The 23320-nt window shown below is 37.8% G+C and overlaps 1 protein-coding gene across 3 annotated transcripts; it reads right to left on the bottom strand.

The window, feature by feature from the left end:
* Window positions 1-400: 400 nt before the first annotated feature.
* Window positions 401-21099, bottom strand: LOC148171744 (uncharacterized). 3 transcript variants are annotated; one of them, XM_088041990.1, is made up of 15 exons: window positions 20950-21097; window positions 17503-17833; window positions 12516-17446; window positions 11913-12468; window positions 11577-11870; window positions 11310-11528; window positions 11046-11203; window positions 6168-6266; window positions 6043-6118; window positions 5935-5991; window positions 1730-1783; window positions 1574-1676; window positions 1363-1489; window positions 1083-1234; window positions 401-1035 (listed from the first exon to the last, which is right to left on the bottom strand). In XM_088041990.1, the coding sequence occupies exons 2-15, from the start codon at window positions 17828-17830 to the stop codon at window positions 912-914; spliced, it is 7278 nt and encodes a 2425-aa protein (XP_087898116.1). In that variant the 5' UTR covers window positions 17831-17833; window positions 20950-21097; the 3' UTR covers window positions 401-911. The 3 variants fall into 3 exon arrangements, with proteins under 3 accessions (XP_087898116.1, XP_087898115.1, XP_087898117.1); XM_088041989.1 differs by having other exon boundaries at window positions 5935-6118; XM_088041991.1 differs by lacking the exons at window positions 401-1035; window positions 1363-1489 and having other exon boundaries at window positions 1122-1234; window positions 20950-21099.
* Between the last annotated feature and the right edge of the window lie 2221 nt (window positions 21100-23320).

Genomic DNA, 23320 nt, shown 5'->3' with positions numbered 1-23320 from the left:
TCTCAAAGAAAATGATCATCGAATTTTGGATATTTGAGGGCGGATGCTAGACAAAAGAAACGTGAGAATAACGATGGCGCAAAACATTTTTTCTATCTGTTGTAGTTGTAGAGATTTTGAGTAATAAATTTGTCGGAACTGAAAGATTATTATCTAAAAATTTAATCTCTTCTAATTCAGTTATTAGCGGACGTACGTTAAGCAATTGCACGGTTTTTGGATGCTACGTGAAATTCTGTACCAACAACTTAAGTTTGCCCTGCAAGCAAATGCGAAATTGACCGAAATAGAGAAAAAAAAAGAAATAGTAGAAAAAAAGTCGAATTCGAGAATGTAAGGTTGACATTTTTTTTGACTAGAAAAAATAGAAAATGGGATGCGCATAAATCAATAAAAAAAATTTGCTAAATATACATTTATTAGTTGAGTCCAGGTATAAATCTGCTTATAAAATATATAGATTTAAAAAGGCACACGTGTAATGAGTGTAACTTGTATAACAAAATCAGATTATTGTCTTTTACTCATGCAGGTCATGCTGTTAATATTTCATAAACATCAATTGAACCCATGATTCCCAATGTTACGTAATCTGTATAAAAAATGTTATTTTGATACCTCATGGCAAAAGCAACAACCCTAAATAACATCTCTATAAAATACGTTAATAAATAAGCGTTTAAACATTCGTTAAATTTGCATAAAAAGTATAAAAAAGTATTAATATAAAAACCGCTGGGCAGATATAGATACAGAATAATGACATATCACTTATAACAAAATGCCATGATATCAACTTGATCACAGAACAACATATAATTAAAGCATACAACAAATTTACAATAATTGACGCAAGGAACTGACTGAAGAAGTCTAAAATCTAAAGGAAAGGAACATTTTTGCGTAAAACTTCAATCTTCGTCCTTGAAGCGTCTGTAAACAGACTGCACATACGTGAAGACACATTTCCAGTCCGGTTTTCGAGTGGCTACCATGTCGTCGACGTCCAGTAGTGGTGCTATGTCCGCCTTCTCACTAAATAAACTCATTAGCGCTTTCATCGTACTTTTCTTGATACTTACTCGGCCACTTGGAAGGCTAAAGTAAAATTATGTCGGCGGTTTTTGGGAGAGAGGGCATGGTAGTCAAACGCGTCCGGTAGGAAATGGTGGATCAGAGCACAAAAAGCTAATCCGTCTGCCCAGCTGGTGGAGAAGTTGTCTAATTGAATGTTCTGAAATTGCATTATTTATAGTCCGATCGTAACACTTGAAACATCAAAGCGAGACGATTTAGTGCCAAGACAACAGCGGTTAGTAAACGAAGCGTAAAAACACAAAACCACAACACCCATTTTCATACCTCATACTCCTTAGTCTTCATTCTGCACCAATGTAAGAGTCTATCTTTGATGGTACTAGCACTTTGACTCACTGCCGGATCAGTGAATTTAAAAAGGGGGCCACTGCCGGAGGGAGTCTTAGGGGTACTGCAGACCAAGCCAAGCATTAGTTTTAGCGAGATCAAGCCGAAAGTTAGGTATTTTCAAGAGTGTTATTTCTAGGGTCCTTACCTTGGAGAGTTAAGGCTGTTTTGCTTGTCCAACTGCCGGAACTTGGCAAAGGGTGAGATTGGTTTCTTTGCTTGGATTTGTTGGGTCGTCACTTTTGTTGTCACTGGAAGGAAAAACAGTCAACACTAAACTAAAGAAGACTAAAAAAAGTCTTACTTTGTGACGTTGTCACCGGCCCCCCCGTAAAACTTTTCTTTGTGTGAGAGCTTTCTGAAAACAACAAAAAAAGGTTAACACTCTCTAACTACCAAACAAAACGAATTAATCACGAAAAGAAAAAGTTAGACAAACTAGTGAAATACAGGTGCAAAAATGTTGGAGAGGTTGAATGGAAAGACATAAGCGGGCACGCTCTAGCAAGTGCTTTGTGTAAACAGAAAAAGAGAGGTAAATGCGACTTGATGTTAAAAATTAATAAAGACGCATTTACACAATTCGTGTGTGTAAAAATTGGCGCTGGCGTGGCTGGCGTATTATACACAAGGTTGGGGGGTTCACAGTTAATGGGTGCGCACACCAACACACTCTCACCCTGTATATATCATCTCGACGACCCCCTTTTTCAAAATGTTCTGCGATTGGTGTGCGCACTCCAAACACACCAATCACCGACGCCTTTTGTCCTCAACAATAACAATAAACAACTTCTAGGGTTTTCGATAAAACAGATGGGTTTCGTTCGACTAAAAACTCTTACAATCTAAACACAAAACAACTGGAATGCGGAGGTGTGTTTTCCTTACTTGCTTCTACTTTGTTAAATTACGTGCTAGACTTAAACAGTTCTTCAAAGGCTTTGTCGACGTTGCCTTCGTCTAACAATTCCGGACAGACTATGTCAGGTAACGTTCTGCTTCTAGAAAGACCTGACGAATGACGATACGTTGACACTTTCTCCGATGTCTTCACTCGGTTTATTGCTCTTTTTGTCACTTTAGTATCACATTTCACACTTAAATTCTCGTTTGAGGACGCTCGAGAGAGAGTTTGAGGCGACTTGCTTCCAGTAGTTAGAAACGCTTCCATTGTTCTTCTCTTTTGACTCATCTCATCCTTGGTCATTCCAGCTTCAAACTGTTTTGGTAACGCTAAAGAGTGACTGGATTTAGACTTTAAGACAGTCCGAGCATTGGGAGATGCTCTCGGTGACGGTTTGTGCAAAGGCTGCTGATTTTGCATGCAAATCTGATTCCAAGAATCTGCTTTGCTAGCAATTTTCGCTTGACTTGGAGGTCGTGGAGATTCGGGTACGTTAATCACAGGAATTTGGAACTTTGAAGTCACTACCGACTCACCATGATCATTAATTTCGTTAATTTCATTGTACTTGTAAGTGGTTGGAGCTTCTTTACTCTTGTATGAGAAGCTATGAGGCGACACGAGCTTCTGAGGCTCTTCGCGAGGTTTGTAACTAAAACTATTCGGAGAAACTCGATAATGTGGAGGAGACATTATCTTCGGGGGCTGAGGAGACGGAGTATTGTCCTCACTTCTATACTGAGGCGACGGAGCGCCTTTTGGGGGAGAACTACTAACTTTCTGAAGAGCATTTCGAAGATTTAGAGCGGCGGCCATATCGTGCTCGTTTCTGTTCATGGGGGATTTTTGGCGAACTGTTGTGGCTTGTTGCGACACCGGGGCGGCCATCACTCTGCTGTTGACAGCGTTGTACTCGTGCACGCTCTCCACAGATACCTGGGAGTCCAATTTAGGGGGATGACTCTGAACCGGGGGCGTGGAAGATTGGGGTCGGTACTGATAAGTTGAAGTAAATTGAGGGTCTTCGAACTGCTTCTGGTAGTAAGTCTGAGGTGGTACCTGAGGTTCCTGTCGATAATTCTGAGGTGGTACCTGAGGTTCCTGTCGATAATTCTGAGGTGGTACTTGTGACTCCTGTCGATAATCCTGAGGTGGTACTCTGCTCTGCTGATTTTGATACGCACTATCGCGTTGTTTAGATAAAGACTCTTGTCTTGAATAGTTGGAATAGTCTTTAGCATAGTCAGGACTGGGTTGGGGATGAAAATGTTGCTGAGGTTGCTTCTGGTAATTGGAATAGTACTGCGAGTCGATGGGAGTCTTTGGAGAATCGTGATGATAATTGTACTGCTGAGTTGTATGTTGGCGCTGATGTTGATCATGCAAATCAGGAGCCTTGTATTGTTGAGACACATAATGTTGATTCTGATGTTGTCTGCTCCGACTATGCTCATAGTCATGGTTAAACTGTTGATTACTGTGTTGTACGCCTTTCTGCCTATAATCCTGATGTTGATGTTGATGCGGATGTTGATAATGGGCATCATGCCCTTGATTGTTGTACTGCCTAGCATTCTGATCATAGTTCCGAATCAACTGAGGCTGAGCCTGCCGGTGCGAATCGTACTGACTCCTAACCTTCTCCTCCGCTTGAGGCGTCGTGTACTTCACAGTACTATACGTAGCATAACCATCATTTTTCCCCGTGTTGTCGTACTGCCCACTCAATTGCTTCACGGTACTGTTTCTCTGATCAGCACTCTTCACCAAATACGGCGCTGACAACTTCTCCTGCTGCTGTTGGAAAGGCATCAGCACTTTATCTTTGCTCAATTTCCTCGGTTTGATGGCCACAGGCTCTGGAGGAGTCACATTCTCAAATTTCGAAGCAGCTAAATTCAATACACGACTCTCTCCAGGATTTGAGAGCCACGGCTTGGACGGTGACTCGTTTGAAGGCTTCGGACTATACAAATAAAGAGGTGAATCTAAATCTTTTCCTTTCTCGTTCGGTTTTAATGTAGTTTTGTGCAACTGAAGCGGAGGGACTTTCTTCGGAATCGGTTTAAACGCAGATTGAGGAGCGTGCGAAAATTTGTTTACCGGAAGAGGTTGAGGGACAAACTTGTACGTCTTATCATTGTGAGGCTCGAAAGCTTTGACTTTAAGTGAGCCGGTGACGACGTTCTTGTCACCACTATACGGGGCCTTCTGTGATTGTTTTTGCTTCTCTTCGAACATTTGGCGGAGATTCCGCGCGCTCTGTTTGCTGATTTTCGGACCGTCGTATTTCGGTCCGGAGTTTACAGTGTCGTCTGCGCATTTCCAGAACTGCCGGGCGGAGTTTTGACCGGAAGTTGCGCTTTCGAAGGCGGTTTTGATGTTGCCGAATTTGTTGCTCCAGACGGTTGCTTTGGGGGCTCCGGAGGTGGACCAAATCGAGTTCTTCGAATCATTTTCGTTGTGTTTATTAATGAAAGCTAAGAATTTCTTATCATTGTCGGTTTTAGGTTCAAACACCGGAAGTGTCTTCTTTTCGCCGACATTACCAACTCTGATTGGTCCACGCAGGGCTAAGTAATTACTTCTTCGTCTTTGATGGTAGTCTTCCTCGGGTAAAGAGCAATCGCTGTCATCATCGTCTTCGTAAAAGTTGAGGGGTTTAGGGATATCAATAGTGTTAGCCCGTTTCATCTTCAACTTCTTCGTGTTAAACTTGTTAGTTTTGTCCTCGCTGGGAAATTTTTGGTAAATCGGGTTGGACTGCATTACCACCTCAGGTTTACCAGTCTCTTCAGGTTTAACAGTCTGCGCTTTCATAGTAGTGTCTTCATCTGTTTCTTCAGATTCCATTAAATTTTCCGTGCTTTTCCGAGCAGCAGCTTGCTTTATTGCGTTTTGAACGGAGTGAATACTCACGTCTCCTGAAGAAGATCGTCGTACGCTTGGGTCATCGAGAGAAATCGACCTGTACGTAAACTCCGGTTTCTTTTCTTCTTCGTTAAACAGCAAGTCTAAACCTTCTGATGGTTCTGTTGGTGTTTGCACTGAAGACGAGTTTCCAGAGACTGTGCTGTTAGAACTACTGAAAGGTTTAGCCACAGCGTTTTTAACAACACTTTTCTGTGGTAAAAACGACTTGTAGGCATTGGGATTCTGTCCGACACAGCCTTCAGAGTTTTGTTTTTGTAACATCGATAGTTTTGGTGGCGGTTGAGGAGTTATTTCGTGTGAAGAAATCTCTTCAATGAGTCTTCTGGCGTCTGCCAGTTCTTCACTGCTGACGCCGACAGTGTGTCTGTTAGGTCTTTGTCTTCTCCTGAATCGTCCCTGTACACTAGAACGTCTTTCTTGCGCCGGCACTGAAGCTGCAAGACCAACTTGCAGCTTTGTGACTAACTGAAGAAGAGAACTGCGCCGTTCTGGTGTTATATCAGTCGCGTCATCGCGTAAATTTGCCGATAATTTATCAAGTGCATTTTGAACTTCCGCTATTAGACCACTACGCTGGTCTTCGCCGGATTCTGTTCCTGAATCGGCAGTTTGTTCGTTATCAGGTGCTTCGAGTAAGCCCTGTAGAAGAGGAAGAAGTTGAGACTCACCCTCGAAAGTTGTGGCAATTTGATCCTGACTAGCCTTTTCAACTAACTCTGTACACGCTGGAAGAAAATTGTTAGAGAAAGAAGTGGAAGTTTGAATAAAGGCGTTACCTTCTTGTTCCGCCATTACTTGGCGCAGTCTAGCCCGTATTCTTCTGCGTTCTTCGTAATCTGAACTTTGTTCTAGCTGAAATTTTGGAAGGAAGTTAAGGTTGTGACGGGTATTTAGTGATTACCAGTAATCGCAAAGTTTGCTCGTCCCAGACGGTTTGAAGGACTTCGTCAGTGATGGGGTGTTGGAAGACGCGGGTTTTTGTGACTGGTTTTCCACTTTCCTGCGACAGAATTTCGCATTAATATAAAAATTTATTACTAATCTTAACATATTTATTAATTACCTATACATATGTCGATCGATACATTATTATAGAGTAAAAAGTACATGTTTTAGAAATTTTTAGAGACCAGAAATTTTTAACATTTTATGTTTATTTAATGATGCTGTAATTCAGGTAATTTTCATATCACAGCAGTGTAATTTGAGGAAATTACTAATTTTGACACATTAATTAATTGTACCAAATTGCAAAATTAAAACGCAAATAAAAGTTAATTTTACAAATTTTTATTTCTAGAGTGGGCTAAAAATTTGCTAGATTTTAATTACGAGGTTGTAATTCTGGTAGTTTTCGCACCATAATGATGTAATTTGGGAAAATTACTAATTGTAAAACATTAATTAATTGTGCCAAACCAGAAAATTATATAGCAGAAAAAACTAATTTTACAATTTTTTATTTCTAGAGTGGACCAAAGATTTGCTATTTTTCAATTACAAGGTTATAAGTCTGGTAGTTTTCGTACCATAATGATGTAATTTGGAAAAATTATTAATATTGACACATTAATTAATCGTGTCAAACTACAAAATTAAAGAGCAGGAAAAGTTAATTTTCCAAAGTTTTATTTCTAGAGTGTGGCAAAAATTTGTTAGATTTTAATTACGAGGTTGTAATTCTGGTAGTTTTTGCACCATCATGACGTAATTTGGGGAAATTACTAATTTTGACACGTTAATTAATCGTGATAAACTATAAAATTATAGAGCAAAAAAAACTAATTTTACAAATTTTTATGTCTAGAGTGGAACAAAAATTTGCTAGATTTCAATTACGAGGTTGTAACTCTGGTAATTTTCGCACTATAACCATAATGATGTAATTTGGCAAAACTACTAATTTTAACACATTAATTAATCCTGCTAAACTACAAAATTATAGAGCAGAAAAAACTAATTTTACGAATTTTTATTTCTAGATTGGAACAAAAATTTGCTAGATTTCAATTGAGAGGTAGTAACTATGGTAGTTTTGACACCATAGTGATGTAATTTGGAAAATTTTCTAACTTTTATGCAATAATTACTCGTGTTAAACTACAAATTGATAGAGCAAAAAAAAATAATCTTACAAATTTATTTTATTTCAAGAGTGTATAAAAAATTTGTTATTTTTTAATTACGAGGTTGTAATTCTGATAGTTTTGACACCATAGTGATATAATTTAGAGAAATTACTAATTTTAACGTGCTTATTAATTGTGCCAATGTACAAAATTATAGAGCAAAAAAGACTAATTTTACAAATTTTTATTTCCGCAGTGGACCAAAAATTTGCAATATTTTAAATAGAAGGTTGTAATTCTGGTAGTTTTTATACCATAGTGATGTAATTTGGGAAAATCAATAATTTTGACATGTTTATTGATTGTGTCAAACTACAAAATTGTGTAGCAAAAAAGACTAAATTTAAAAAGTTTAATTTTCAGAGGGGACCAAGAATTTGAAGCACGTCAAATAAGTATGAGTAATTTGAATAATTTTCTCACCATTGCGATGTAATTTCGAAAAATTACTAAGTTAGAGATGCTTATTAATTGTGCTAAATAAATAGATTACAACGTAACCAGTGAGTGCACATCACAGAAAAAAGGAAAGTAAATTGAGAAAAAAATTTTTTTTAATAGAAAATTATCATCTATTACTGTCTAATTTTTTTGGCAATTTAAAACAAAATTAAAATGTTATTATAAAAGCCCACAACTTTTAAAATCGAAGGTTTAACTGTGGAAACGCAGTCAGTCCAAATATGGCCGCATAAATTTTTCATGCGATTAAAATTTTTAGTTCGCCGACTTTGCCCATTCTAAATATACCTGTTATTCGTTAAAAATAAAATCAATACTTTTTGCAGTGCTCCGTCAAACTCTCTAATTTGCTCCACAATTTCCAATTACCCCTTCCTATCTCCCGATCCTTTTTTTAGCCACTCCAGAAGTCAAAGAATCCGGAAGAACATTTTCTTAGCAGCGTTACCTTAATTAAATCATTTTGACTCGGTTCAAAAAAAGTGCAACAACGTTAATTGCGTTCTTCCCTCCCATCCCGGCGTCGTAAAAGACGAAGACGCTCGCCGTCGCGGCGCTGCGCATGTCCCACTAAAAACGTCTACTCGACTCGCCTATTTTGGTTAGAACCACTAACGAAACATTCTGGCGTTTGTCCCGTAGGAAATTCACACATTATTTTCGCAAATAAATCAATGCTAGTATTCAAGGTTAAAATTTTGAGGTTTTGGCCCCGGAAAATAAATAAATATTTTTACGCCGGACAAAGGGGTTTTGCGTCTCGTGCTGCACGGGGGTATTTTTGGACGTTGTGCGCAATTATTCTAATTTAGAAGTACTTCCTACAACTTTCCCTCGAGCGAAAATAGATTTCACGAATTTCGCGAAAGAAAGTGCGTGCCGGTTTTGCGACGGAATTTTTCAGTTTCTGGTGCAATAAATCGCTCGGAGATAATGATGCAACTATGCAAGAGATTATTATTAGTACCTATAAATATTGAACTAAATTTAGCGCATAATACAAACATTGTGTTGTAAACGGTACATGGAAAATTCTCATTTTGTTAATAAAATGAAGAAATCTGCGAAAATGCGTAACTCACTTTAGTTTATTGGGAAATTCGCTTGAATTTTAATCCTCTTCGACTTTTGATAATGTTTGTATTTAAGCCCTCACTGCACTAAAATTCAACAGCCACTGAGGGTCGACACCGACAATCTGAACCAGCGTCGTCGTGTTTTTGACGTCATTCATCCAAAATTAGTTGCGCCGCGTCTTTAATTTGCATTAGAGCAGCGGTTCTTAAACTTTTCACGGGGGCTTTGTTCTCTTTTTACGGGCTTCTTCAACTGCATTTTTCATCATTCGTAAAGTATTAGCATAATATAAGAAAATTATAAAGCAAAAATGACGAAGTTTAAAAATATCTCTTTTTGAGACAAACCAAAAGTTTTCAAAATTTTAAATCAAAGCCTATAAATCCAAGAATAGCAACGCTGTAGTAATGAAATTTATGGATGTGACAAAATTGTAGAGCAACAAAAACGAATTTTAGAAATGTCTATTTGGGAGATTAACAAAAATTTTCAAAATTTTTATTAAAGACTGAACCCGTTAAATTACCGCTGTAATAATAAAATTTCGAGACGTTACCGATTTCGACATGCTAATTAACTGTGCCAAAATACTTATTTTTGAAAAAAACAAAAAGTTTTCAAAATTTTATATTGAGTCCGGTAAATCCGATAATAGCAACTCTATAGTAATGAAATTTATACATGTTACTAATTTCAAAATGATTTTTAATTGTGTAAAATCACAAAATGATTGCCTAAAAAGAAATAATTTTAGAAATGTGTATTTTGGGGATAAATATAAATTTTCAAAATTTTCTATTGAAGCCGTAAATCCGCTAATACTATCGCTGATATAATGAAATTTAAGAGCGATATTAGTTTTGAGATGCTAATTAACTTTGTCAAATCACAATATTGTAAAGTAAAAATAACGAATTTCAGAAATATGTATTTATTTTTGAAACAAACAGAAAGTTTTCAAAATTTTATGTCTATAAATCCGACAATAGAAACGCTGTAGTAATGAAACTCAGAGATGTTACTAATTTGGACATAATTAATAATTTTGTTAAATCACACAATTATTAATCACACAATTATTAATTAGTCTTTTTTGCTCTATAAAATTGTGTTACAAAAAAAACTAAATTTTTATTTTAGGGATAAATAAACATTTTCAATTTTTTTTAGACTGTAAATCCGTTAACACTACCGCTGTAATACATAATCAAATTTGGACATCACAAAATTGTAAAGTAAAAATATCAAATTTTAGAAATTTTTATTTTTAGGACAAACAAAAAGTTTTCAAAATTTTATATTGATGCCTATAAATCCGATAATCAGATGTAGTAATGAAATTTGGGTAGGTTATTAATTTCGACATGATTTTTAATTTTGCCAAATCTCACTCAAAATTATTGAGCAAAAAAAAACAAATTTTAAAAGTGTTTATTTTGAAGTTGAAGAATAATTTTCAAAATTTTCCGTTGAAATCTGTAAATCCGTTAATACTAACGTTGTAGTGATGAAATTTGAGGACTTTACTGATTTTGGCATGCTAAATAACAGTGCCAAATCACAAAATAATAGAACAAAAATGACGATTTTTAAAAATACAGTCTTGGTAGGAACAAAATGTTTTCAAAATTTTATAGAGGTCTATAAATTCGATAATAGTAACGCTGTAGTAATAAAATTAGGGTAGGTTATTAATATAGACATAATTATTAATTGTGCCAAATCTAAAAAGTTATTGAGCAAAAAGAACAAATTTTGAAAATGTTAATTTTGGGTGTAATAAATCATTTTCAAAAATTTCTATTGAAGCCTGTAAATCCGTTAATACTGACGCTGTAGTAATAAAATTTGGGGACGTTTCTGACTTCTACATGCCGATTATCTGTGCCAAATCTCAAAATTATTGAGCAAAAAAAACAAATTTTACAAATTTTTATTGTTAGGCCGAACCCTATGAGAAACACAACAAAGAAAAAATTTCAAATTTCGCAGTTCTAAAAATAGCCCCCGAATTCTAAAAATCGCCGACGGTTTGCAAGCCGCCCCACACAAGTCGGCAACCTTAAGAAAAGTGCGTTTCCATTTATATTTAATTTTCTCGGGAAACTTACCGTGACCGTAGTTGTAACTTTTGTGCTTCGTCTTGCGCTGCTCGTCGTCGACGTTTTAACATTCGCCTCGATGCCGGATAAGATCACCTGAGCTCCGAGAAACTTGTTGAGAAGACCTCTCGCTTCAACATCTTCCGCACTGTCACCTTCGCGAATATCTAAAAAGAGAAATAGTGACAATGACTTGTCTTTTTTGGAAGCGTTTCATAGCGGCGCAATTATTTTTGGAACAGAGAACTGTTTTATCTCAGCACGTTTTTGTACCTTCTGTTTTCATTCTGCTGATGACATCTTGCACTCCCGTGACCTTGCTGCGGTTCGTCAAAAAAGATTCACTGGTTCGTGAAGAGGATTTTATTGTGGTTCGTTCGGTGGATCCTTCACGGCTATCGCCGCTGCTGGCGGATTCTTTGAAGCTGGATGTGCGCAAGATCAATCCTGCCTTTGGGTAGGATGTCTGCCTTTCATTCTTCAAGGTTTCAACTGAAAGAAACTGTTATCTACCACAATAAAAGTAGATAAGAGACTTACCAGTGTTCTCGATAAACTTCTGCGACAACGCCTTGACAGATCCTCGTCTGTTAAGTTTAGTACTTTTAGTTTCTTCTTCGCAAATTTCTTTCTTCTTCTTAGTTAGACTGGTTAATGAAGGGGTGTCTTTATACCCGAACTTCTGAGTCGTGGTTACGCTCGTAACTCCTTTAGTCTTCACATCGTTTCGTCCCAAATCTCTGGGGTCGGTCGAATATTTCGTAACGCTGATCTCACCGACGGGTTCTTCGCCGTTTTCCGAATAGTATTGACTCCTTATCACCGTTCCTTGAACTAAAAGAACTCATTTTTTGACCACTTCGCCAACGTACTAACCTTTAGTTGAATCAGTTTTGTTCACTCTCAATGCCTTCAGTCCAAACAAAGGACTGCCATTCTCATCGGTAGGTCCGACTCCGTAACTTGAGGTGATGATGTCCGTTGGTTTTACTTCTTTTTCTGGACTCTTCCTGGTCTTCTTAGTTGTCGTAGTGGACGTCTTAGAGGTGGTGACACTACTCTGAGTGACTTTGCGCAGATTTCTCTGCTTCACCCACTCAGGAGTGTCATCAGATGACACCTTCGACGTCTGAGTAATTTTCTTCAGTTGGAACTTGCTCTGTTTCTCAGGTGATTTCTCACGGCTTGGTTTAGCCTTCTCAGGACTTTGGCTCCGCGTCACCTTCGTAGGGCTAGGAGTCCTCACCTTCGTAGGGCTGGGAGTCCTTCGCTTTGTCACCTCGGAAGACATCCTACGCTCGCTGTACGACGTCTCCACCTTCTTGGTCTTTTTAATAGTCTCCTCGAGTTTTCCTTCAGAAATTAGTTGTTTCACCAACCGAATTTGACCCCGAATTTTACGTCTCAGCTCGTAACTGACAACACTTTCCAACTAAAAATTGCGTTAAAAAACCATCGAAGGAGTTAAAACGTACTTACCAATTCCTCCAGGATTTGAAGACTGTAAATTTCCTCGATTTCTGTCTCAGTTATCTCGACACTGACTCGCTTCGTGGTGGGACTGACGACTCTTCCTGAGTCTGTTCTTCTTAGAGTAACTCCAAACTTCGTCACGCAAGAGGTCTCTTCGTCTTTAACAACAGTTTGTTTCTTCAGCTGATTGATATTGTCGCGGTGTGGACTGTTTGGCCGCAGACTCCGATCCAGAGGTTTCATGTATCCAGGGAGGTCTCCTTCCGGAGATTGGGATCTCCTGAGAGTTCGTTCTGGAGATTTAGAGGTTTCTCGATCGTCTTCATATTGTAACTTTCTCGCCGCCTCAGCTTTCAGTTTCCGGCCTTCAAAAACAGACGGTCTGCTCAAGATGTCTCTTTGTTTTAACACCTTCTGGTCATTGGTGATGTTCTCAAACAATGCCTTCGCCTTCTTCACACTCTCAGTGCTTCGGAGGCGCCCCGTTGGGCTGATGACCGATCGTGGAGCTTCATCACTGGGTCTCCTAGGGGTAGAATCAGGGAGTTTCGGTGAGCTGTCTCTTCGCGGATATCTAGTCTCCGGAATACTGGTTTGACCACTAGGTCTTCGCGTCGGTGTTGTCTCCTTACTGGGAGACCGTCTCTTCTCATCGATTTTTGAAAGAGAGACAGCCTGCGCATCAGTCAGCTTCTCTGCAGTGGTGATAAACTTGCTCACTTTGTCAGAGACGCTCAACAAGCACTCATCCTCTTTCATAGTCTCGTCCACGTCAAACGCCGGTCTCTCCACTTTCGGCGCGGGTCCTTTCGGAGTTGTTATCACTTTATCAGCTGTGGTAATAAAGTGAGCGACTTTATCAGAGACGTTAACGTCATTTTCGTAGTATTGACACTTTGGGCTTTTAGGCCGCGTTGGTAAGTCCTGGGGCGCCGTCAACTGCTCTGCGGTGGTTATAAACTTGTTGACTTTCTCAGAGACGCTGAGGAGACATTCATCATCTTTCGTCACTTCGGTAACACTGCTGAAATCCTTCACATCTTCACTCTCCGGGATATCGGAGATCTTCTTCGGTTTGCGCCTCGAAATAAAATCGTCAGGCTCGGCGATCTTGTCAGGATATCTCGGAATGGTGTCATCATCTGAAGACACCGGAAGAGGACAGATGCGATCTGGTGTTGGTTCCCGGGAAGATTTCGATCTCTGTAAGTCTACAATCACTTCTCTTTCATTGGATTCGTTGTTAATGACGATGGATTTGGTGGTGATGCACTTCTCGTGCTTCTTGGTAGCTTCTTGGGTCTTTTTCTTCGTCTCGGTAACACGGGAGACTTTCTCTTTCCTTGTGTCTTCGTTAAGACTGTCGGTGATTGACTCCTCGTCTGAAGAAATGTGGCCGTTTTGCACTTTTGGTTTTGGCTTAGTCTTGGGTGCTTTTGTCGGAGTGACGGTGATGGTAGTGCTGACAACATGGCGCTTCGGAGTGGTGGTGGTAGTCACACGCTTCGTCACGGGTTCTATTTTTGTCTTTGACAAAGTTTTCTGAGGCTTCTTGTCGCACGGTCTTACTGGCTGTTTAAGTTCGACTTTGACTGTGGTCTTCTTTCTATTAACAGTGTCGTCTACTCTGTTGGTTCTCACATGGATGCTGGTATCCTTCCTTGTCTTATTAAGATTCTCAATGTCGTACAGTGTGATCTTCTCTGTCTTCTTCACCTCTTTCGGCTTAGTCTCTGTAATTCTCTTCGTGAGCTTAGTTTCAACTTTCGTCACGACTTTCTTGTTGTTAACTACGTTCTTTTCACTTAGTGGTTTTTTAGTTGGTGAAGAGACTTTAGGAGGAGAGTAGTTTTTCTTTTCGGTCTTTTTCTCATTCGCTATAAACAACTCTTCCGGTCTTTTCGGAGAACTCTTTTTAACCGTAGCGTTTGGTTTCTTACCAGTTTCCAAAACCTCTTTCTTAAGAACACTCGAGTTTGTTGTTAGATCGCTTCTTTCAATCTCGTCCGCTTTACAAAGCTGCTGGATAAACTTCTTCGTGACCAACGGCTCATTTGCTGGGACTTTTCCTTCAAGATCTGATAGCTTCGTGATATTCACTTCTTCGAAAACTTCCTCGTCCGACGATGATTCTTTTATGAGCTCCGAGTCGGTTATTGAAATCTCCGGATATTTTTCATGGAGTTTTCTTTCAGGAGACTTTCTAATTTGAGCCGGAAATTCGCTGATTTTCGGGGACTCTTTGGCTGGACTCTCCTTCGTTGGGTAAGGTCCCAGTGGTTCTCTTTCCGGAGTTCTTCTGATCTGACAGGGGAATTCGTCAATGCTTGGTTTGTCTTTAGAGGGACTCTTTTTCTCCGGGTACGGCTCTAAAGGTTCCTTCTCTGGTTTCTTTCTGATCTGAGAAGGAAATTCGCTGATTTTGGACACGTCTTTGAGTGGACTTTTCTTTTCAGGATACGGTTCCAACAGCTCTCTTTCTGGAGATCTTCTGATCTGAGACGGGAATTCGTTGATTTTTGGGGCTTCTTTCGATGGGCTCTTCCTTTCGGGATAGGCTTGCCACGGTTCCTTTTCCGGAGATTTTCGGATTTGGGATGGAAACTCGCTGATTTTAGACGGTTCTTTGAGTGAGCTTTTTCTTTCAGGGTAAGGTTCCGGGACTCTTTTCTCAGGACTCTTCCTAATTTGTGAGGGAAACTCGCATATTTTCGACACGTCTTTGACTGGACTTTTCTTTTCAGGGTAAGGCTCCGGGACCCGCTTTTCAGGACTCTTCCTGATTTGAGAAGGAAACTCGTTTATTTTAGATGCGTCTTTAACAGGACTCTTCCTTTCAGGGTAAGGTTCCAGGAGTCTCTTCTCGGGACTCTTTCTGATTTGAGCTGGGAACTCGCTAATTTTTGACACGTCCTTAACTGGGCTCTTCTTTTCGGGATAAGGCTCAGGGACTCTTTTTTCAGGACTCCTTCTGATTTGCGACGGGAATTGGTTGATCTTCGACACGTCTTTGATTGGGCTCCTTTTTTCGGGATAAGTTTCCGGGACTCTTTTTTCGGGACTCCTCCTGATCTGAGATGGAAACTCGCTGATTTTGGACGTGTCTTTAATGGGACTCCTCTTTTCAGGACTCTTCCTTCTTTCCGGACTTTTCTTCTCGCCCGACATTCTCCGATCTGTCTTTTTTTTACTGGTTTCATTGCTAATTCCTAAAATTTGGCGACACCTTTCCTCGTACGTGTCGGTTCTCTTAAAAGGTCTGTCTGGTTTAACATGACCTTCTTTAGTCGGCGAGATGCTCCTCAGGCTGTTGGTGCGAGCGACGTCGCGCGGGCTCTTCTTCGGAGACTCTGTAAGTGGTGACGTTGGAGACCGCTCAGTGATCTTCTTCTTAGTGGTAATCTCCAGAGCTGAGGGCCTCAACTGTGAAATAACCGTCGTCACGTTGGTATCCAAATCAGTGATAATGTTAGTCCTGATGAACTCGATGTCACTGGCAGTGGTGGTAGGCGAGGGACTTCTAGACCTCGTCGGACGCTTTTGACGCCGTGTTAGAGTGCTACTATCGATTTCGTTACTCCTGCACTTGGTGATGGTTTCAGTGCTAAAAGTTTTCTTCGGCGAGACGCTTCGGCGTTCTGGTGACACTCTAGATGGATGACGATTCTTCTCAGGACTCGTGCTGCTCCGTAAAGAACTCGTGCTAGTTCTTAAATTGCTCGCTCTATCGGGACTGATCGCGCGAAGACTTCGAGCAAACGCTTCATGCGTTGGACTGACATCCACGCTGATTCTTTTATTGGTGAATTCGGACCTATACGTGGTGTCGTACTGTCCCTCAGTGGCTTTCGGTCTTTCATCCAACTCGGACTTCCCTGGCTTAATCGGCTGCCGTCTTTCCGGAGACGTAAACTTTTGTTTTTCCGGACTTGGTTGTCGCTCCATTTTGTTCCTCGTGTCTCGTCGCTCAACGTCTATAAAGGCTTCATTGATGTCTTTCTGGGTGACTCTCTTGGTGTCACTTTGCGTGGTAGCTTGATTAACGGCTCTCTGAGTGACTCTCTTTGTGTCACTATGAGTAGTAACTTCGGAAGTCTTCAGGACAGGCTCGCTGGAGTCGCAGACAATTGTCTTAGTCACTGTAACGGTGGGTTCAATTTTCTTGCTCCCATTTGAAACCTCATGGGTTCTAACAGTTCGACTGGTGGTACTGGTGGTTGCTGGTTGTATCTGGGTGTCCGAAACACCGCGAATTTCCATGGTGATGGTTGTTGGTTGTTCCGAAACGTACTTAGATGTCTTAACTTCGTTTTGGCTCGTCTTGGATTCTTGAGAGCTTCGAACGAGTGAAGACGACGATGATTTTTGTTCGCTGCTGCTGGTACTGTATTGACTACTTTTCTTCGTAGCGTCTCCTTTAATTTCGTACCGTGTAGTGGTAACAGTGCTTCCATCAGGTAAAGTGCGCGTTTCACGAGTCACTTTAGTTTTTCCTTCGACGTAACTTGGATGGTTCTTCAACTCGCTTGGAATGTTGTCAGTGAAAGTCTTTGTAGACACCACTTCTTTTTGGTTTTGTGTTATCATTCTAGCTGGTGTTTGGACTTCACTGGAGGATCGTTGTTCCGAGACGAATTTAGAAGAAGAGGATGTGGTGGTCGAGGAGCTTCTGAAAGAAGAGTTTTCATCACCTCCAGAAGCGTCTTGTCGAATAACAGTGTTCGACGACGCTCCAACAGCTTTAGTAAAGTTCTTATCATCGCCATCTTTAAACACAGAAGCTTGCTGCTCGTTCTTCGCGGCGTAATTAATCTGACCTCCTTGGATCTTGTCCGATCCAGAAGTCGTCGCAACTTTCTTCGTAGTGTGTGTCTTTCCATCTTCGCTTTTATTGTTAGATGTGACCACAGTCCATCCCTGATTTCCCATCCCTTTGTCTAAAAGCAATAATTTAAAAGAAATAAGAGAGTTAGTAAAAATAATGGTAACAAACCGGCAATTCTGTAGATATCATCCTTTGTGGGCGACTCCGAATCTCTGATTTCTTTGGTTTTCATGCTGATGAAGCTGTGATCAGCCAAAGAATCGGCATGAGTCGAGCCCGAGCACGTTTTGCTTTCTGTGGTAATCGTGGAAGTTCTCTGGATGTCGCTGCTGACTTCCCCAGAGTTGTAGAAATCACGGAGACGAGCTTCTCGAAGTTTGTACATGTGAGCGCGAATTTCCTTTTTGCGACCGAAGTCTTCGGCGTCTTGCCACATTTTGCGGAGGACGTCTTCATCTTTGATGAGGGAGACATCCCCCGAGGTTTGGGCAGACATTTTCTAAAAAACAAAAAAACGATTTTGGGGTTATTTTAGATTTTTAATAGATTTTTAGGCTTTCTAACGAAAGCTTGATCACTCTAAAAATAAACATTTCTAAAATGGCTATTTGTACTCTAGAAGGTTGCAATTTGGTACAGAGAATAAGCTCCTGAAATATAACAAAGTGTCTAAATTTTATTACTATAGCGATAAAACTACCAAATATCCAGATTTTAGTAGACGACTAGATTTGTGGATTTTTAATCTCAAAAATTTGAAATTTTTTGTTTGTTCCCAAAATAAAAAATTCAAAAACCTATCCTTTTCGGTCTACAATTTGCTAATTTAGCGGAGATTATAAACATGTTCACACTAGTAAAATTCCCAAATTTTGTTGCTATGGTCTTAAAATTACCAGAAATACAAATTTTTATTTCAAAAATGGACATTTTTAGTTTGTTGGTAAAATTAAACATTTCTAAAAACTGACCATTTTTCCACTACAATTTTCTAATTTGGTGGAGTAATTAAACATATTCAAACTAATATATTACCAACATTTTATTGGTACAGCATTAAAATTACTAGAATTGTGTTTTTTTATTCTAAAAATTCTAAATTATCTATTCGTTCCCAAAATAAAAAATTTTAAAGTTTGTCTCTTCTGATCTACAATTTCCTAATTCAGTGGAGATTATAAACATCTTCCACTAGTAAAATCCCTAAATTTTGTTGCCATGGGATTAAAATTACCAGAAAAGCAAATTGTTATTTGAAAAATAGAAATTTTTAGTCTGTTTGAAAATTTATTACGTTGTTCTAAACATCTTTTTTTTGTAATCTCTCAATTGTGCTCTAGAATGTTGCAATTTGGTACAGATATTAAGCACCCCATAGATAAAAAATTGTTTAAAAATTATTATTATTAATAAAACTACCAAAGTAGTAAAAAAAATTTTGTGCAATTTTGGCTTTTTCTAAAAATAAAAATTTCTAAAATCTCTCTTATTTGCTCTAGAATGTTGCAATTTGGCACAGACAATAAGCACCTGATAGACAACAATCTGTCAAAATTTTATTACTATTGTGATAAAATTGCCTGATTGACAGAATTTATATAAAAATTTAATAAAATTTTGGCTCATTCTAAAATTTAAAATTTCAAATCTCTCTTGTGCTTTTGAATGTTGCAATTTGGCACAGATAATAAGCACCTCATAGAAAATAATCTTTCTAAATTTGATTACTATAGCTATAAAACTGCCCGATTGAGATGATTTATATAAAATTTTTGCAAAATGTTGGCTCCTTTTAAAAATGAAAATTTCTAAAATCTTACTGTTTTCCTTACAACTCATTAATACGTTTATTTTTGTTTTAAACTTTTAATAAATCTACTTTAAATTAATATAAATCTACAGAAATTCCTCACACAATTAATTTAAAGAACGTTTGTTTTCGAACCAACTGTAAACCATGTAATACGTTTGGCATTATTTCAAATTCTTAAAAAATTAATGCTAGGAAAATAAAAAATAGATTTAATAATTTTACGTACACTTAATAGTGAACAGGTGTGCAAGAAATTGTACGCAAATGTTTTTTTTTTGTAAAAATATAATATTATTACTTATTTAATTTTAGAAGTATTTGCATAAAGATTATTTTACATCAAAAAATAGCAAGCCCAAATGAATGACACTAAAAGAAGCCTTGGCAAGCTTTCAATTTAAACAAAACTCCCAAATTTTTACCATTTTTGTAGCCCCTCGTTGAGCTTAAAACAACAATAAAATTAAATTCTCAATAAAGCTGAATCTTTTTTTGCAACTTGTCCTGGCATTCTTTTGAAATGACAGTTGTTAATTAATTTATCGTTTAACAAATCAGCTTCCTGTCTGCACACGTACAAATAAAAAATGCGACTTATGAACTGCGTGACTAAAAAAATAGTTGGCAATGAAGGATTCTATTTTAATTGTGGCATCTTTATTAGGGTCAACACTTCTGTGTCTTTTTTCTATAACTAAGGTTGACTCCGTAAAAATAACTCTCCAATGTTATATTTTTAATCGTTGATACAACTAGTGCATCTTTCATATTCTTATCTTCTCGTGTTGCTTCGCTTTAAAAGCAATAAAAGCGCTGAGTGTAAAAAATGAAAAAAATGTTAATTTTAGCCGAACTTTACTAGAAGACGCCAATTTTCTTAGAACTCATAGACGTGTTTAAAATACCTTTAAATTATTCCACCTTTGACGCTAATGTCTAAACCGATAATGAGACTTTAATTTTGTCTGGTTTTCATTATAAAATTGGCAGTGTTGGTCCATTTGTGGCCAGACTCGTTATGTAATATTTATTTTCCGATCAGCTTACACGGCAATTATCATCCATAATGAATTCGTCATTCCGACAATGATGGAAATGGATGTTCATAAATCAGATTAAAGCAGCAGTGTCATAATCGACCTGTTGTTTTCACATTGAATTAAATAACAAAACATCGACATATTTGTTGATGATCGGACCAGTATTGCGCAAATTATCGGCCACGGACGTCTGGAAAAGTGTAAATTCAGCACCATATTTGGCCGTCACCAAACTTGGATATTTAGGCTAAAGAGCAATATCGCCCCGAGGAACATTCGCGTAAGAATTCTGTTTTAACAATAAGAGATTCGTATTTATGAAGTGAGATGCCGCAAAGGTGGGCTATTTTTAACGGAGAATAATTTACTATTTCAATTTGCATAAATGACTCGGAGCATCGGATCTGTAGCATGACGGAAGCGAAGAATGACTGCAACATTAAAAAAAAAGGAAATCGGACTTGTAGTTTTATTGCACGGAAAAATCTGTGGAAAAACGACGGAAATTCATAATTCCACGAGTCATAAAATGAACATCCGCAAAAGGTGTATTTACCAAAAGTGTAAACAAACACCGTAAAAGGTCAACGTAAAGGAAAATGACGTAACCTGCGCGATGTCACAAAATTCCCATATTTTCGAAAAAAATTTTGAGTTGATTTTATGACTCACTCCGTAGGTGTTGGACAAGTTTGAGCGAAAATTTATGGATGGTCAATCAAAACAGAGGCGTTGTGGCATTTTCTTATCAATTCCACTTACCGAACGATAAAATAAATAAAACTTCACAAGCACAACCAAGAAGTAAAATCAACGAAAAAATAAGAGTGATAATGAGACAATATTATTACGTATAATTTGCGCGCTTGCCGGTGGCCGACTGACTAGTTAGTTAAAGAACTGACCATGAAGGTGGGATCTTCGTCGAGGGACACCCCGACGTGGTCAGCAGACACCTCTATAGAAGTGCCCCGCTCTCATTGTGACGTCATTCCTGCAACCGGCGCCCACTCACTTACCATGCATTCTGGGACAGTTCTTTTTTACGGTGATCTAATGGTACTGCATCTGAGCAAGAGTTGCCGTGTATGGACTTTTGCATTATGCACTTCGAGAATACTAAGTAGCCGATTGAAAAGTATCGATGACATGTTTAAAAGGAGAAGAAAATCGCTCAAATTTAGAACCTCATTTCTAGAAGAACGATTTTGCTAGTAAATTTATGGTTGGCATCTCTATTACTCTAGTCGCTACCCATTATTGCTATATTTACAGTTTATTTAGTTAATTAACACCGCTAACTGGGCAGTCAACTTTCCATTTTATTTAACATATTGAGCTGTTAAATTAACATGTATATCTGTATAACTAAAATTATCTACAGTTATAGTAATAAACTAGTAAAACATTTTGTCCCGTGGAGTACAAGATACTTAGTCGAAGATTAATTGTAAGTGGTAGGAGGGTTTTAACTTCTAGAGTGAAGGAGGACATTGAGAAACGCTTTTGGGTTTATTTGTCGAGAAATAATTTGTTGGTTTTTCATAGAAGTTTGCCTTCAAACATCTCCAACAATTGCTAAAATTTCAATTGCACAAAGATTTCATTTGAAACTTCAAGATATAAAAACTGAGAGCTGTCCTCAAGTTATTGTTATTGTAAGGTGGATTTCTTAACGAAGACTGACGCCCTTGCGTTCTATTATGTAATGTAAAATTATACAATAGCGTTTATAACTTATAATTATTGATAATATATAATTATACACTACACTACACTAGTCTACAAAGTCTGAAAAAAATACTGGAGAAGTAAAAAATCATGTCAATGGAATGGGCTTCTGATTCCAAATCTGAAATTCGCTTTGCTTCATTAGGTCCGGATTTAAATGAAAAATTATATCTACAGGTTGTATAAAAATTTATTTTTTTCAGGTTTTTTTTAAACCTGCAAAGTTGAGGAATAGCTGAACAGTGTTTTGAAAAGCCAGTTGAATAAACTTTCCATCAAAGAGTAGATCAAAGATTCTCAAAAATTTTCCAGAATTTTTAAGAAGTTTCTTACTCCTTGATTTTTTCCACATTTCTTGGATTTTATAGATTTTCAATTTGTTTTAATTTTTCAACAACCCCATAAATTTTTTGTCGTTTTTGTAGCGAATTTCTAGCATTCTATTGAACGTACAGCAAAATTTTCGTGTTTTTTTTTATTTTTTAAAACGTTCTAGAATTTTTTAAAATTTGTACCATTTTAATTAGTATTTATTCAGTTTCTTCAGGATCTTAGGGGTTTTTCTCATTTCTTAAAGGAAAGTGAAAAGTCAGTTCTAAAGTCAAATAATCTCCTGATTCTGAATCTGGATTTTATGAATTTTTAATTTGTTTTAATTTTTCAATAGCCCCATAAGTTCTATATTCTATCAGAAACTTTTAGTTTTTCAAGGATGTTTTAGGATTTTCTAATTTTTTTTTTGTGTTTACAGAATTGTTTGAGATTTAATACGATTTTAATTGGTTCAGTTTCTTCAGTTTTTAAAGATTCTTCTGATTTCTTAGAGGTGAAGTGAAAAGTGGACTGAATCTGAAGTCAACGATATTCTTGAAAAATTATGCTTTAAGATTCAACTATACCAAAATAAATTTTCTTCAGTTTTCTTTAAAATATGCAAAGTTATGAACGAGTGTTTGGACGAGTGTTTTGGAAAGCCAATTTAATAAGTTTTATATGAGTTTACAGAATTGTTTAAAATGTATTCTTAGTCGATTCTTAGTCTTCATCCAGTTTCTTCAGGTTTTTGGAGGTTTTTCTGATTTCTTGTAGGTGAATTGAAAAGTCAGTTCTAAAGTGGAATAATCTCCTGATTCTGAATCTAAAGTTCCTTTTGCTCCATCAGATCCGGATTGAGAGCTATAATTTTGCATGTTGTTGACCAAAACTGAAAAAATCGGACTTCGAATTTACACTGCTCCAGTATAAATTTCGTTCAAAACTGTAATTATACCTACGCAAGTACTAAAAATAATTAATTTTGACAATAGTTGTGCGTAATTGCAAACATTTTTTCATATAATTTGCTCTTCCTTTTCACCAGCGAGTATCCCACTCCCAATTTACACTATTTTAGAATTTGGTA

Source organism: Gnatocerus cornutus, chromosome 7 (assembly GCF_029298725.1).
Source record: "Gnatocerus cornutus isolate USDA-ARS CGAHR chromosome 7, icGnaCorn1.1, whole genome shotgun sequence".
Taxonomy (NCBI): Eukaryota; Metazoa; Arthropoda; class Insecta; order Coleoptera; family Tenebrionidae; genus Gnatocerus; species Gnatocerus cornutus.
This window is presented reverse-complemented; position numbering and strand designations above follow the sequence as displayed.

What these genes read in the sequence shown, in the direction of transcription:
- LOC148171744 (XM_088041989.1), bottom strand. Translation starts at nt 17,830, where the DNA reads ATGTCTGCCCAAACCTCGGGGGATGTCTCCCTCATCAAAGATGAAGAC. An exon ending in TTCAAATCCTGGAGGAATTG is followed by an intron (nt 12,469 to 12,515) that starts GTAAGTACGTTT and finishes CGCAATTTTTAG; the next exon opens with TTGGAAAGTGTTGTCAGTTA. An exon ending in TTAGCCTTCCAAGTGGCCGA is followed by an intron (nt 1,036 to 1,082) that starts GTAAGTATCAAG and finishes GAGTTTATTTAG; the next exon opens with TGAGAAGGCGGACATAGCAC.